Below are 13,665 nucleotides of genomic sequence, written 5' to 3'. Positions count from 1 at the left end.
CTCCCAAGTGCTAGGATTACAGGCGTGAGCCACCGCGCCCAGCCTTATCTGCATTTTAAATACGAAGAATCTGAAGTCTTTCTGACTATATCACAATGCCTCCCTAACAACCTTACAAATACATATAAACTGGCAGATATTTTAAATAAAGAGTCCACCAGGACTAATCCCAAAGGATACTATTTTGTAAAGGAGCAAAGTATAATAATAACAGCAACAACTAACACACAGTACTTACCATGTCTAAGACACTGTTTTAAGTGCTTTATATGCATTGATTAAGTTAAGCCTCACACCTCCCCTATGAGATTGTTACTGTCATTATCTCTGTGTTGCAGATAAAGAAACTGTGGCACAGGGAGATACAACTGTTTGCCAAGGTCATATATCAACCCAGGATGCAAACAAGCACTCTCTCTTTGGAGTCCATGCTCTTAATCACTCTATTGCGAAATAGAGAGCAGAGATCATGAACTCAAACACCTGCAGAGGCCGGGCTGGTGACAAAATAAGGAAGGCATAAAGTGGAGGGTAATAGGCAGAGGGGGGACTACAGCAAACCAGAGAGCATTGCAGCCAACCAGCACCATGCTTTTCCAGATGTCATGGCAAAAGAGGCAGAGAATCTGGATATTTACATGAAATCTCTCCATTTTAAAATGTTGTAAATCAGTTAAATTTTTTTAGCTACCATGAACAACAACAAAAAAGCACATGCAGCCTAGATCCAGTGCATAGACTCCCAATTTATGCCTTCCGTGGAACTGCAGGGTTCGGGAATGATCCCAGCCCTGAGAGCTTGAACAAGTTCCTTTATCTGTCCAAGCCTCCATTTTCTGGTAAGAGTTGTTCACAAGGTTATTGCAAGGATCAAATTACATTAGACCATTAATGAAAAAACTTCACAAGATGCCCAGCACATGGTTGGCACTCAATAAATTTTAGCCACAACTCAATCATCATTGTTGTACCTTTTTAGGGAGTGAGCATCTCTAGTCCTCAACATCATCTCTCACAAGCCCACTTGCCTGCCGTGAATTACCTACTGCCTCCCACACATCCCCCAGAACTTCTCAGAATATTGGGTAAAAATTAAAACAACAATCATAAGAATCTCTTCCCCTCAATTAGTTTTTATTTGTCGCACTCTGTCGCCCCAGGTAGAGTGCAGTGGCGTCACCATAGCTCACAGCAACCTCAAACTCCTGGGCTCAGCGATCCTCTTGCCTCAGCCTCCCGAGTAGCCGGGACTACAGGCACGCACCACCACGCCTGGCTAATTTTCTATTTTTAGTAGAGATGTGTCTTATTCTTGCTCAGGCTGGTCTCAAACTCCTGAGCTCAAGCTACCCTCCAGCCTCAGCCTCCCAGAGTGCTGGGACTTTAGACCTGTTTTTTTCCACAGGGGTGCTAATGACATTTGGGGTCAGATAATTCTTTGTTGTGGGACTGTCCTGTGCATTGCGGGATATTTAGCAGCATCCCTGACCTCCACCCGCTAAATGCCAAGACCATCCACACTCCCGCCCCACCCCCGCCCCAAAATGCAAAAACCAAAAATGTCTCTGAACATTGCCAAACGTCCCCTGTAAAATCTCCCCAGGTTGAGAATCTCTACCTTCCTATTAAATAGTATCTTCTTTAGTCTAATCAAGCAAGAGAGTTTCAGGAGGATTCCCACCCAGTAGCTATCAAACGTTTACGGAGGAAGCTTTTGTTTCCCCCAGCAGCGACCTGAATGAAGGCAATTAAAGAACCACGCGTAGCCCTTTTCTGTACGGAAGCACGGAAGTAATTTCTCGCCCTTTCCAAAAGTGCATCCACCTCCCTAAGACTGAAGAGATCACGAACACAAGAGCAAACGCCAAATAGCTTGCTTCCCAAATCGCCACTGTGAAGCAAGCGGGCAGCTTCCCTAGAGAGCGTCTCTGGATGTCTGTGGTCACTGCCCGCGGCAGCGGCACAAGGTCACCGTCCCTGCGGCACTGCGGCAGGGCTCCCCCGCGCGCCGCTGGCGGGCTCCTCGCATCCCCAGGCCTCCTGCAATATCGCTGCCCACCACGGGGCGGCAGGAGCACGCTTCCCAGCGCTCGGCGCCTGCAGCTCTGCCAGCGAAGGCACGATGGGCCTTATCGGAGCGCTCTCCGGCCCAGCAACCCCGAACAAAGAACAGAGATAATGATCGTGCTAAATTGGAAGCTGTTGGAATGGGATTCTCTTTACTCAGGCAATTATTAATAAATGAAAGCACATGAAAGACCAGGGAGAGAAGGAATCATTTAATTAAAGTTCTAATGAAAATTAAGCCATTCCAGAAATAGAAATGGTATTTATGTTGTTCCCATTTTATGAGACCCAGCTAGCTCCTACTTTCACAAAACAGGCGCTGGTCTCACTTGGCAGGGCATAAATTAGTCGTTCTCCATGAGGGTTGAGTCACCCTAAAGAAGACAGTCTCTCCTACAAATGCACCTTAGAAAGGTGGCAAACGGACCCTACCTGCAGAGGGGCCCAGGGCTCCCCTCTGGGGCTGGAGTGGGTACGGCGCCCTAACATCTCCCTGGTGAAGTAGAGCTCCCAGTTATATGTCCCTGGCACCCCTGAGAAGGGCATGACATAAACATCTCTGCTGTGACGGAAGGTGGCAATGGTGGGCCATTTATCCCCTCTCTCCTGGGATGAGTCCTTTTGCCCAGCTGTCACAGGGTTTGGGCTGGGAGGGAGCAGGTGAGCCTGAGAGGTCACTGGTGGAACACTGCTGGGGAGAGGAAGTCCACCTCCTAAGCAAGCTCACTCAGAATATCCATTTGGGAGACAGCTTGGGAATATCCATTGTCTGGACTCCCAATTTGTCCAGCAGAGCAGTGAGGCTCTAAAGCTGCCTGTGTCTCCACAAGTCAGGCCACCATCATCACCTTTTCTGTCTAAGGCACTCCAGAACCCCAAAGAACCAATACTCCCACAATACATAGCCTGGACCCCAAAGCAGGACATGCTCAGGTGCAGATAACACAGAGAATGACAAATGGAGGGGCTGCACAAAAAGTGTGGGGACTGACACCTCATTTTTTTACCAAAAAAAAAAAAATTAAATTAAAGCACTGGCTATGAAAGCTAGGATCTTCCCAGCCTGTCCATACACTCCCAGGGAATAATCAGAGTGAAAAATGTCCATTGTCTCTTTGTGCGCAGAGCTTGCATAGTTTTTATGGTGTGCACCAGTCAACCAGAAGCTTAGCTGTGTAACGTCTTTACTCTGCCTTTCATGTTTCCTAGGTGGTTATGAGCAGGGCTAGAAACCAGGGCAGGGGCTTCTCTGCATCTTGAACCTCCACCCACACACCTGGCCCAGTCAACATGCTCAGCTTGCTTTAAAAACAAATACACACGTACATATAGACTATAAAACAAATATGTGTACATGATAGAAAATGTAGAAAAGAATTGCATCTCCCTGGAGATGTGGAAGGGAAGAATTCATCTTTTGTCCTTAACATGCTCAGTGGGCTAAATCACGTGCTAGTCCTGCAATGTGCAGACTGCCAGGGAGAAAGCTGGCTTTGCAGGGCAACACCACGAGCTGATCATAGACAGACCACGGAAAGCTGACCTCAGCACAGACCCAGCTTAAGAATTAACAGATCTACTGGGGAAAGAAGAAACTACTTGTTTCCCCATTAAAATGACCAGAGCTTTCCAAAGTGACTGATACTAGCACCTTCTATTTGTAGGAGAGTTTTCTACTCCTGCAACTATATCGTACCCCTCACTTCTTTTCTTCTTACAGCAATCCCATAAGGTCCACAGGGTGAAGAATATTCTTTCTATTTTCAGGTGAGGAAAACTGAGACCCAGAAAGAAGTTACTTAACCCCGACACACATCCAGCCAGGGGGAAAGATATCTTATAGACCAGGAAAGCCTTTGTGACATATCTGTGCTACTCTTTTTCACATTCACTCTCCTGCCCTTAACCCACGAAGCTGACATTTTCCCCCAAGTCCTCAAGTCCCAATCTACTTCACATCTGAAACATGTTCCAGGGACACTCTGACTCCCCAATAGACTTGCTCTCTTGCAGGCATGACATTAGGCACATGTCTGTCAGAGGTACACATCTAAGGGTCTGCTCTCATAGTCACCTTGTGCACTGAGCAGTATTTGTCAGTTTGGCCCCAGGATCACTCTCCTTAGACTCTAGTACCTAGAGCATCACATTGCAAATTGTACCATGCAAACAAGTCACCCGAAAATCTAGCTAAAATGCAAATTCTCATTAATGAAAGCTATGGTGGACCTTCTAACCACCTCCCAAGTGATGCTGCTACTAGTCCAAGAAACACACTGTGAAACAAGATAAGATTCTAGAGAGCTTTATTAAAATGCAAGTTTTCTGGTCCCTCTCAAATCAATAAATCAGACTGTCTGGTGGACCTATGAATCTGCATTTTAACAAATATTCCATCTATTCATGAGCAAACAAAAATGTGATTACCCCTCCTCTGGCCCATAAGCTCCTTAAATGTTAAAATTAAGTATGTTTGGTGTTTGATTTAATCTCTGTGCCCCTTGCACCTAGTATAGGTCCTGGCATGCATGATACGTGCTCAATTAATTTTGTCAAATGAATGAATGAATGAATGGTTCAGAATACACACACCTAAAGCAGGTATTTCTGAACTTACCTAATAAAAGTTTGGTTTTATCTTTGCATTCTGGTGTGTTCCAAGGGTTGTTGCAGGAGCCCCAGGGCAGCACAGATGCAAAGGAGGCAAATAGGTAGAAAAGTGTGTAGCAAATAATCACATTGTAGTATATGGCTATTAGGACAGAGATGATCAGCATCGCGATGCCACAGCCTGTGGAAGCAAAAATTCCGGGGATTCATTCCATCCCAGATCCTGTGGAATTCTTACAGATGGGCACAGTGTGGGGACCTAGGTCTCGGACCTCTTGTACTGATGGATGTGCTAATAGTGGAGTGAGTCTATGTCTACAGGGGATATTGAGGCATTCTCCCCGGAGCTCAACAATGCCAGAGATGACCTTAGGCCATTCTTCAGAAGGATCAAATAAAGGAAGGAGTGAGTTCTACTGAACACAAAAGCGGGTCTCCCTCCCTGGGTGCCCCATGGTGCCAGAGAGGGCTGGGTAAGGGCCTGAGGAGGCTGGGAGGCAGGCTGGACTCACCTTGCAGAGCTGGAATGGCCTTCCACACAGACACTGGCCCCTGGCTGGCAAACTGGCCCAGCGACACCTCTAAGAAGAAGATAGGCAATCCGGCCAGAGCCAGCATCATCAGGTAAGGGATGAGGAAAGCACCTTGGAAAGAGAGTGGGAAGTGAGAGCCCTGGGAGGCAACAGCTGGGCTCTGGCCCCCCTTAACCCTCTGGGTTGGGGGCCAGGCTCCCTCTCATTGAACCAGGGACAATTTAGCTCCTTTTCTGAAGAAGCATTTGATATTCAGGCTCAACAACAGACACCCGGGACATTTAGGAGCCCTCTTCCAACAAATGTAAGGGTACTCATGCAAATACACTCCTTGTTTCGATTTTCCACTGGACGGGTCACTAGGGATTATGTGCTGGTGGAATTTTATTCTTTCTCTTCTCTTCTTTACTTTTCTTATTATAGCACTTCAATTTCCCAAAATTATGCCCTTCCAGGGCTCAATCAATCCATGCCTTTGACTCACTACTGGATTCAGAGTGGTGAAATCTCATCAGAGCCTCGGCCCTCCAAGGAGCTAAAATCTTCTAAGTTAGACTGCAGAGCCCCCCACCCACAGTAAGTTACCAGCACACCTTCTGCCAACCAGGGTTGGGCCTGTGCTGCCAGACAGTCAGCGGGGGGAACTCATCCCTCTCCCACATCCCATACCCCATCACGCACATCTCAGCTTCCCACTCCCTTCCATCCTTCAAGGTCTCCTCAAATGCTTCCTCCTCCAGGAAGTCTGCCTTCTCTGTCCTCCCACGGTACCTGGCCCCAGGTACTGATGACTTGGTAATATCGACGTGGGTGCCTTTTCTAGTCTATGCGTACCTGACAAAATGTACCCTTCATCTCTTTATCCCCCAGAATGCCCAGTTCAGATAATAGTACCTGGTAGGCCTCCACAGACTTGCTGCCGGTTCTCTGGGGTTCATTCCCTTCAACAGTCTTTGAGATTATTTGGGAGGAGCTTGGCGAATTACCATGATCTATGAAAACGGTTTGACCAGGAAGTGCTCTTGCATGGATCAGAGTCCATTTGGGGACTAGAGATGCCAGAACCCCAGAATGCGGGGCTCAGCAGAAAGGAAGCGGATTTTTCCTCTGTCCAATGCCCTGTAGCTCACCCTTCTGCCCACTTGCCGTTTTGGGGGAAGGGCCTTCCCGCCTAGGCCTCTCCAAGCCAGGAAGGCCCAGCAGCAGCAAAACCGGGTACTCTGCTTTATCCTGTCGTGAGGGGGGTTTTGAGAAAGATGGGGATTGTGCAACCCTCCTCTTCCGCTCCTGGGAAGAGGGGGCGAGCGCTCTACCCCGCGCTGAGGGCTGAGGGCTGCTGGGCCCCAGAGCCGCAGTGCGGAAAAGGCTGCCTCCCCCTCCCCGCGCCTGGATCCACCCGCCCAGAGCCGGGACCTGACCGGACAGGACTGCTTGGTCGCTCACTGAGCCCCGCTCTTCCCAGATCCCGCGTAAGCAAAGCGCGGGCACTTTCGCGGGCCAACCCCGCTTCACTGGAACCGCTTCAGGCCCACCCCCACCCTACATTCCGGGTACCCACCCTCTTCCCAGTCCCTGGAAGCCTCACGATAGCACCCTGGTCTGAGAACTCCCTAAGGAAAACCAAACGGAAACCCAGCTGGGGTGCGTATATTCGCCTGGCCAGCACATGTTCTTCTGTTTTCAGGACACCCCAAATTGCAAACGCTCTGCAGTCCTCATAAGTACTTGTCAACGTGTCCTAATTTGGAAATGGGAGGAGGGGACAGGTCGGTGGTGAAGCACCTGTCTGTTCCAGGGCACCAAATTCCTCCTGAAGCTGACCCAAGAGACAAAAAACAAAAACCCTGAAGCTGCCTGACCTATGAAGCGAGGGGGTGCATTGCTTGCCCTTTTGGTCCAGTTTAGAAGATGCAGGAGAGAGCTCTAGGTGCAAACCCCTATTCCTAGAGGATGACTTGTCAATTAGCCAATGGCGGGCACCTCAACGTCTGTCTGGAAGGGCAGAAGGGATCCTGAATGTGTGGGGTCCCTCCTGGGTGGGTGCACAAGAGGGGCAGTGGATCCCAGTGGCTCGGCAGCTGGTGCATGCCTAACTGGAGTCCTTCCCACCTCTGAAATTGTTTTCCTTCAAAAGCAGCGCCTACCACGCAGGTAGGACAAATGAACGGAAAACTCTTTTTGCTAAATGATTTTACTAAAATCAAAATATGCCCTGCTTCTGACCAAGAAGGCTGGGGGAACGGTGCCTCTGAGAGTTTTCTGGGAGCACAACCCTCAGCCCCTCCCTCCTTGCACCTCCTAGCTCCCCTGCATCCTGCCTTCCGAAGCACCTGAGCGCCCATTGTCAGTCTCCTAGGAAGGCTGGGATTTCCAGGTTATAATTCTCAATTCAGGCCTTCAGGACTGCACTGCTACTGGCTCTAAAGTCGAGTGGGTGCGTGGAGAGCCTCGGCTTTCTGAATACCTGACCACTAGAGACCGAACTTCCCGGCGTTAATGCTCACTTGGCCCAGCCCCCTAAACTGGGCCACTGGGGGAATCATGGGGCCCCACTCCTCACCTGCAACCCTGTCTCTAGATAAGAGCCTCCTGGGTCTAGACCAAATGATTACTACGATCCCTCCTGCCCTCAGGCTTTGCTTTACGCCTAAAGGGTCTGGGGCCGGAGTGTGAGGAGGCTGCCCTGCCGGAGAGCTCCGGGTCCCCCCAACCCTCAAGTGCCCGCCCCACCGCGCCGCAGGCGGAAAGAGCGGAAAAGCCATACCTCCCCCGTTCTGGAAGGCCAGGTAGGGAAACCTCCAGACATTGCCCAGCCCCACTGCATACCCCACCATGGACAGGATGAAGTCCAGTTTGCTGGACCAGTTCCCTCGGGCCTTATTCTCATCCCCTTGCTCGTCCTCCTGGGGGCGGAAAAGCACATTGTCGGATAACAGCCCCCGGGTAGGTCCACAAGCAGGCCCCTTCCACCCCTCTCCCCGGCTAAGGGTCCTTCCCAGCAAGCAGGCCCCCACTTTTCAACCGAGGATGCATCGGCAAGCAGGACCCCAATTCTAAAGAAAGGATGCATCTACAAGCAGGGCTCTCACCCCTCAACCCTGCACTGAGAATCTTTCAGCAAGCAGGCCCCCAATCCTGACCTGAAGACACATCTTAAACAGACCCAGGAGCCCCTCTTTCCCAAATCTGACAGTCAGGGTACACCAGCAAGCAGCTCTCCCCAAACCTTGAACCTGTAAGTTGATTGCAAGCAGGTCCTTCCATCCCCAACCCTTCACCGAGAGTTCATTTGGCAAGCAGGCCCCCAGTGTCATGCCCAGAGATCCCAGCAAGCAGGTTCTTAACCAATCGATCCCCCCCCCCCCAAGGAAAACCCCACCACATCCCTTCATCAGCCCTTGTTTGCTTCAGAGTGTGTGCCAAGGCCAGAAAGAGAGCTGCAATGCCGAAGCCAGCCAGAGCCCCTGCCTCACTTCCTCCACCAAAGCCTACAGGCAGAACCTGCCTCACCAGCTAATTTAAGGGGGGCATCCTTCAGCACTGGGGCAAGGGAGATGGGCAGGAGGGAGATTTGGGGGTGAAACAAAAAAGAGAACAAAAAAAGTAAATATAGTTTAGAGCCAGGCCATCTAAAACCTTGACTTCTGGCCTGAACTTTACTACTGGATAACCTCATGCAAGCCACTTGCTCTCTCAGAGCCTCTATGTCCCATCTGTAAAAGGGGAGGTTTAGGGTAACTGTCCCCTGAGGCACCTGCTAGCTCCAGCAGTCTATGAATCTTTGGGACTCGCTTCTCCACGCTCACACTAAGATGCTTTCTTGGGGCAGTGCCTGGTGCTGGAATGCCTCACTACTAAGCAAAAAAAGCTGGGGCTTTGGCCACCTCAGATGAACTTTGAAAAGGTTCTTGACCCCTGGACACTGCACAAAGCTTCCAGGGGCTTAGGCCACTATTCAGTTTCCACCTCCTCAGTCATCCTTCACCTATTGTAGCAACCTGCTACGTTCCACACTTCTCTACAGGCCACAGAGGATAAAGCAGCAGCTGTCGGGAAAAGAAGTCTTGGGGAGAGACGAAGAGGGCCAAGGTGGATGTCAGAAAAGCCCAATCAGAAAGATGAGCAGGGCTGAAAATAAGAACTTTCAGGGACCTGAACATCTTTACATCCTCCCTACACTCCTCCCACACACATACCACCCCCATGCCTAACCCCACCTTCCAGGGCTGCAGAGGGTGGGAATTCCAGCTCCTTTTGCCGCAGTGCGGAGGTGAAGCAGGACAAGTGAAACAAATTTTCTACTCCAGCTGGGATCACATTCTTGGGTACATGCTGTCAGAGGCAGTTTATACACACAGACAAATGCTCCAGCAGTGGACCCCAAGAGCAAGGACAAGTGGGAAAGTCTAAGTTTATGTTTATTTCTAGTTATTCTGACAGCTGAGTCCCTGCTATGTGGGCTTGTGGATAAGCATGAATGTGTGTTTGTGTGTGTGTGTGTGTGTGTGTGTGTGTGTGTACAAACACTAGAGTGACTAAGGCCAGAAGGACTGCATAAATCCTAAATCTCACACAGGCACATATTCTGATTCAGGCCCCCACTGCTGGATGCATACCTAGCCCCCAAACCCAGGGCAGGAAAGGAAGTAGTAGAAGGGCAGGAAATGGGGGGGGGGGGAGAGCTACAGGGAAGATGGAACAGGATGGAAGAAAGAAGAGATCAGAGAAGGAAGGAGAAAGACTTGAGGGAAATGGAAGAAAACAAAAGCCAATGTAGGGGAAGGGGCCACCGGCAAAGTTGCCTTTATCCATGCCTTTATCCATAGCCCAGGGATTGAGATTTACTCTGTGGGTTTTTCCTGCCTCTGGTTGAGTAGTAAAGGATCGAATGCAAGTGTGGATCCAGGTTGGTAGGGCCTGAAGCTTATACAATTGAGGGATGTCCATTTTAGGGAAAAAAATACAAAATTATGATGGCAAAATCAGATACTGATTTTGGAAGGGCCCAGGCAAACGACAGGCCCTGAAGCTTAAGCTTCAGTAGCCTCATGTAAACCCACTTCTCAGCAAATGGGTTATGCGATAAATGGTAACTGGCAGTGGAAAGGCTATAGAACTTCAGCTTATCCTTGCTCCCCACCCACCACCACCATCCGACTTTTTTCTGTATTTTCCTTCTAAAAAAAAAAAATAGGACTTTTTTAAAAAGAGAAAAGGCTCAGTCATGGGCAGCAAGGCGAGTCTGTCTGCATAAAGGAGCGGAATCTATCTGCCTCAGCTGTTTAATGAATCTGCACCCAGGTTCTCGCTACTACGGAGGCTGGGAAGGGGCAGGTGGTGGCCCCCCTGGCAGGGTCACTGCAGCCCTCACGCCCTGAACTGGCGACCCCAGCGCAGTGCGAGCTTCTGAAGCCCCAAAGCTGCCTCCCGCATCCATCACCTGGCACTGCCAACCGGTTTCCCCATCAGCACACGTGCACCCGCCACGGCCTGGCCCGGCTCGCCTCCTGCGCGCGGCTGAAGGGCAGGACACGGCGCGGTCCGAATGCAACCTGCTTACCTGAGTGGTGGCGGTGGCCACGCTGCCCGGGAGCACCGAGGTGATTCCATCCGTGCCCAGCACCACGGTGCTCTGGCTCATGTTCACCCAGCCCACGGCAGGGGTATTGTTCCGCTCCAGCGTGCCCTTGCCCACACTCACGTTCGCATCCCCCTCCGGGCCGCGCAGAGCCGGGATCTTACAGTGCAGCGCGTTGCCGGGCCCGGCGGCCCCAGAATAGGGGACCGCCTGCGCGCCGTGTGCCTCGCTCAAGTCCCGCAGAGCAGCCGAGACCGCTTGCGCCCGCGGGCTACTGAGTTTGCAAGACCCCACTCCTGGCGGATCAGCCTCGCGGGCTCGCGCGTCGGCGGACTGGAAAGTTTGGGCGCCGGTGGAAGCGGACCTGGGCACACGTGGCGGCGGCGCGGCGGCGGCGGGAAGCTCCTGCTCCGGGCTCGTCCTGGGAGCGCATGGACCATCCGAGTGGCCCGGCACCGCCGCCGCCTCCAGGCTGTTGGCTGGTTGTTTATTCATTTCCCTGGGAGCGCTGCAATCCTGCAAACACAATGTCAAGTCCGTGCAAAACAAAGTCACGGCAGCATTAAAGAAAAAAAAAATACCTGTACCTACATACGGAGACGTTCACGACTCAGATCCAGACACAATATCTGGGGGAGCAAATACGGATCTGAATTTTTTCCCCAATAAAGACTAATTAGCGTTTCTCAATTTGCCCTTCTCATCGATAACCAGGTGACATAAAGAAGCTAATAGTCCTTCCCTGGTGGAGGAAGAACTAAGAAAAGAGGCAGAAATGTATTTTGGAGGGGTAAAGGAGGAGGGTGGAAATAGCCCCAGAGTCATGAGCTCCCTTCCCTCTTTGGATTTCACATCGCAGCTGTGGGGTGCCCGCGTCCCCATCACCATTGTAGAAAGATTCTTTAATTTTCCGCCCCATTTCCTTTGTCATTCAACAATGCACATTGCCTTTTTTCTTTCTTTCCCCCATAGACAAGCTGTGGCCACAAAGCTGATGCCCTGGCACCTGCCAGCGCTTGAGGCCAAATCGGTTGTGCGAGTCTCAGCGCTCCAAAACCCACCTCCTCCCGCAAGGCAGCAAAGACAAGGATAAGAATCACGATCAAAATATCATCAACAACAACAACAACAGAAACCCATGACAACAGTAATATACCACTTAACACACAAGGTAGTAACTGGGTTTGTTATCTTACACAACCTTCATCACTTCCTGATTCCCAGACATGTAGAAGAACATGCAAAGTTTTTTGTTTGTTTGGTTGGTTGGTTGGTTTTCTTTTCTTTCTTTCTTTCCTTTTTTTTTTAGCATAACTATTAACAGGAATCTAATATCCTCTACAACCCTCTTCTTGCTTGAAGACAAAAACTCAAAACTAATTTTCATTTGCTTTCTCCCAATTGACTTTCAAATGAAAACAACTGCCAGCGGTGGTTTTTCCATTCGCTTTCTCCCCTCAAGTTATCTTTCAGGGCTTCCTAAACATTAGCACCAATAATTATTATTATACTGTAAGAATAATCCTATTACTTTCACCTCAACTGCACACCTCTCGTCTAAACCCCTTTCACAAATGCACAGAACAGAACTCCTTAATTTGTAACAAATCTAGGTACCTCGGCACCAGCCAGCATTCTTGTCTCAATAGCCTCTGGGACCCAGAGCAACTCGCCTCTGCACTGGCACCTGGCTTTTCAGCACCGAGGACAGTACCCAGAATCGGATCTCTGGGAGCTCCAGCCAACCTCTCAGCTCTATGGCTTAGGAAACCTCTTTCTGACCTCAGGTAACAGTCACAAGTACAGATACCTATGGCTGCGAGAATTGTCCTCCTCGGCCTGCCTCCCCCAATGCACAGACATTTCAAAAAGAAATATCCAAAACGAATCTGCCCTCCCTATCCCCGCAGCCCCCTTTCCTCTTGAAAGAACAAAAGCAAACACTCACCATGTCGAACACAGGCAACAGATTGAACCGGTAGAGGGTAAAACCCGCTATTGACAAGACTGGGTTTGGCTCCGGCAGGAGAGGCGCTTTCTATATCTCCTTGGGAAAGGCCAGGTTTGCGTCAGCGCAAAGCAAGGTGCCCTTGGTTTGACATTTTCTTGATAATACAAGTTTGATAAATCATTACCCCCTTGGATTCGAGTTTTAAAGGGACAACAGCCTTGCGTACGCTGGCCAGTTGTCCCTCGGGCGGGAGGGGGCTGCGTATTTGGCGTGACTCATGTGGGTCTGATTACTAAACCGAAACCAGCGGGAGGGGAGGACAGAAGTTTGCCTCCCCCTAATTAAGGGAAACATGGGAGGGACACGTCCCACTGCACCCAAGGCAAGGCGCAGCCGCCAACAGGGTGGATTGGGCTGGAGTGGAGGGGTGTTTAAATCACTGTAGTATCTTTCTTTTCCACTAGATTTCATTGCTGTCTCCCCCAGTCTTCAGGGATTCTGCAATATTACCCTGAAAGCGAGTGAGGGTCTGCACGTAGCCCCCCAGCTCTGTGACGACTGGTGCAGGCACCGGGTCCTGCCTTTACAAGGGTGTGCCCACCTTTGTGTGCTTGTGGACTTGATTCCCACATCCCTGCCCTCCCAGATAACCAGTCTGGGAGGGATCCTGGATTTTTCGCTTAAAAATTGCGATCTAGTATTTGCGTTCCTATTTTATCTGTTAACAAAATCAAGAAAAAAATCCCGACTATAATTGACTGTTTTTGTTGTATTTTTTTAAGCTCTTCTGAAAATGTTTTAGAGAAATAAAAAAGAAATTATTTTCAAAACTGATCTGGTTCTCAGGCCACTTTCAAAGTCAAAGGAAACCCATTCTTCCATCATAGCCTAGTGAATAAAACCTCAGCAGAGCCAGGCCTGATTTG

At 50.1% G+C, this 13,665-nt stretch overlaps 1 protein-coding gene across 1 annotated transcript in view; it reads right to left on the bottom strand.

The window, feature by feature from the left end:
• Positions 1–13,012, bottom strand: part of SLC6A5 (solute carrier family 6 member 5) — a 51,298-nt gene extending 38,286 nt beyond the window's left edge. The window contains exons 1-5 of the mRNA XM_045556570.1: positions 12,737–13,012; positions 10,771–11,304; positions 7,975–8,113; positions 5,190–5,321; positions 4,685–4,858 (exon numbers count right to left, since the gene is read on the bottom strand). Coding sequence (XP_045412526.1) covers positions 4,685–4,858; positions 5,190–5,321; positions 7,975–8,113; positions 10,771–11,304; positions 12,737–12,739 — 982 coding nt within the window. The 5' untranslated portion in view covers positions 12,740–13,012. The remainder of the gene's footprint in view (positions 1–4,684; positions 4,859–5,189; positions 5,322–7,974; positions 8,114–10,770; positions 11,305–12,736) is intronic.
• Between the last annotated feature and the right edge of the window lie 653 nt (positions 13,013–13,665).

Source organism: Lemur catta, chromosome 7 (genome assembly GCF_020740605.2).
Source record: "Lemur catta isolate mLemCat1 chromosome 7, mLemCat1.pri, whole genome shotgun sequence".
In the NCBI taxonomy this organism is placed as follows: domain Eukaryota; kingdom Metazoa; phylum Chordata; class Mammalia; order Primates; family Lemuridae; genus Lemur; species Lemur catta.
Note: the sequence above shows the minus strand (reverse complement) of the source record. Positions and strands in the feature narration are given on the sequence as shown.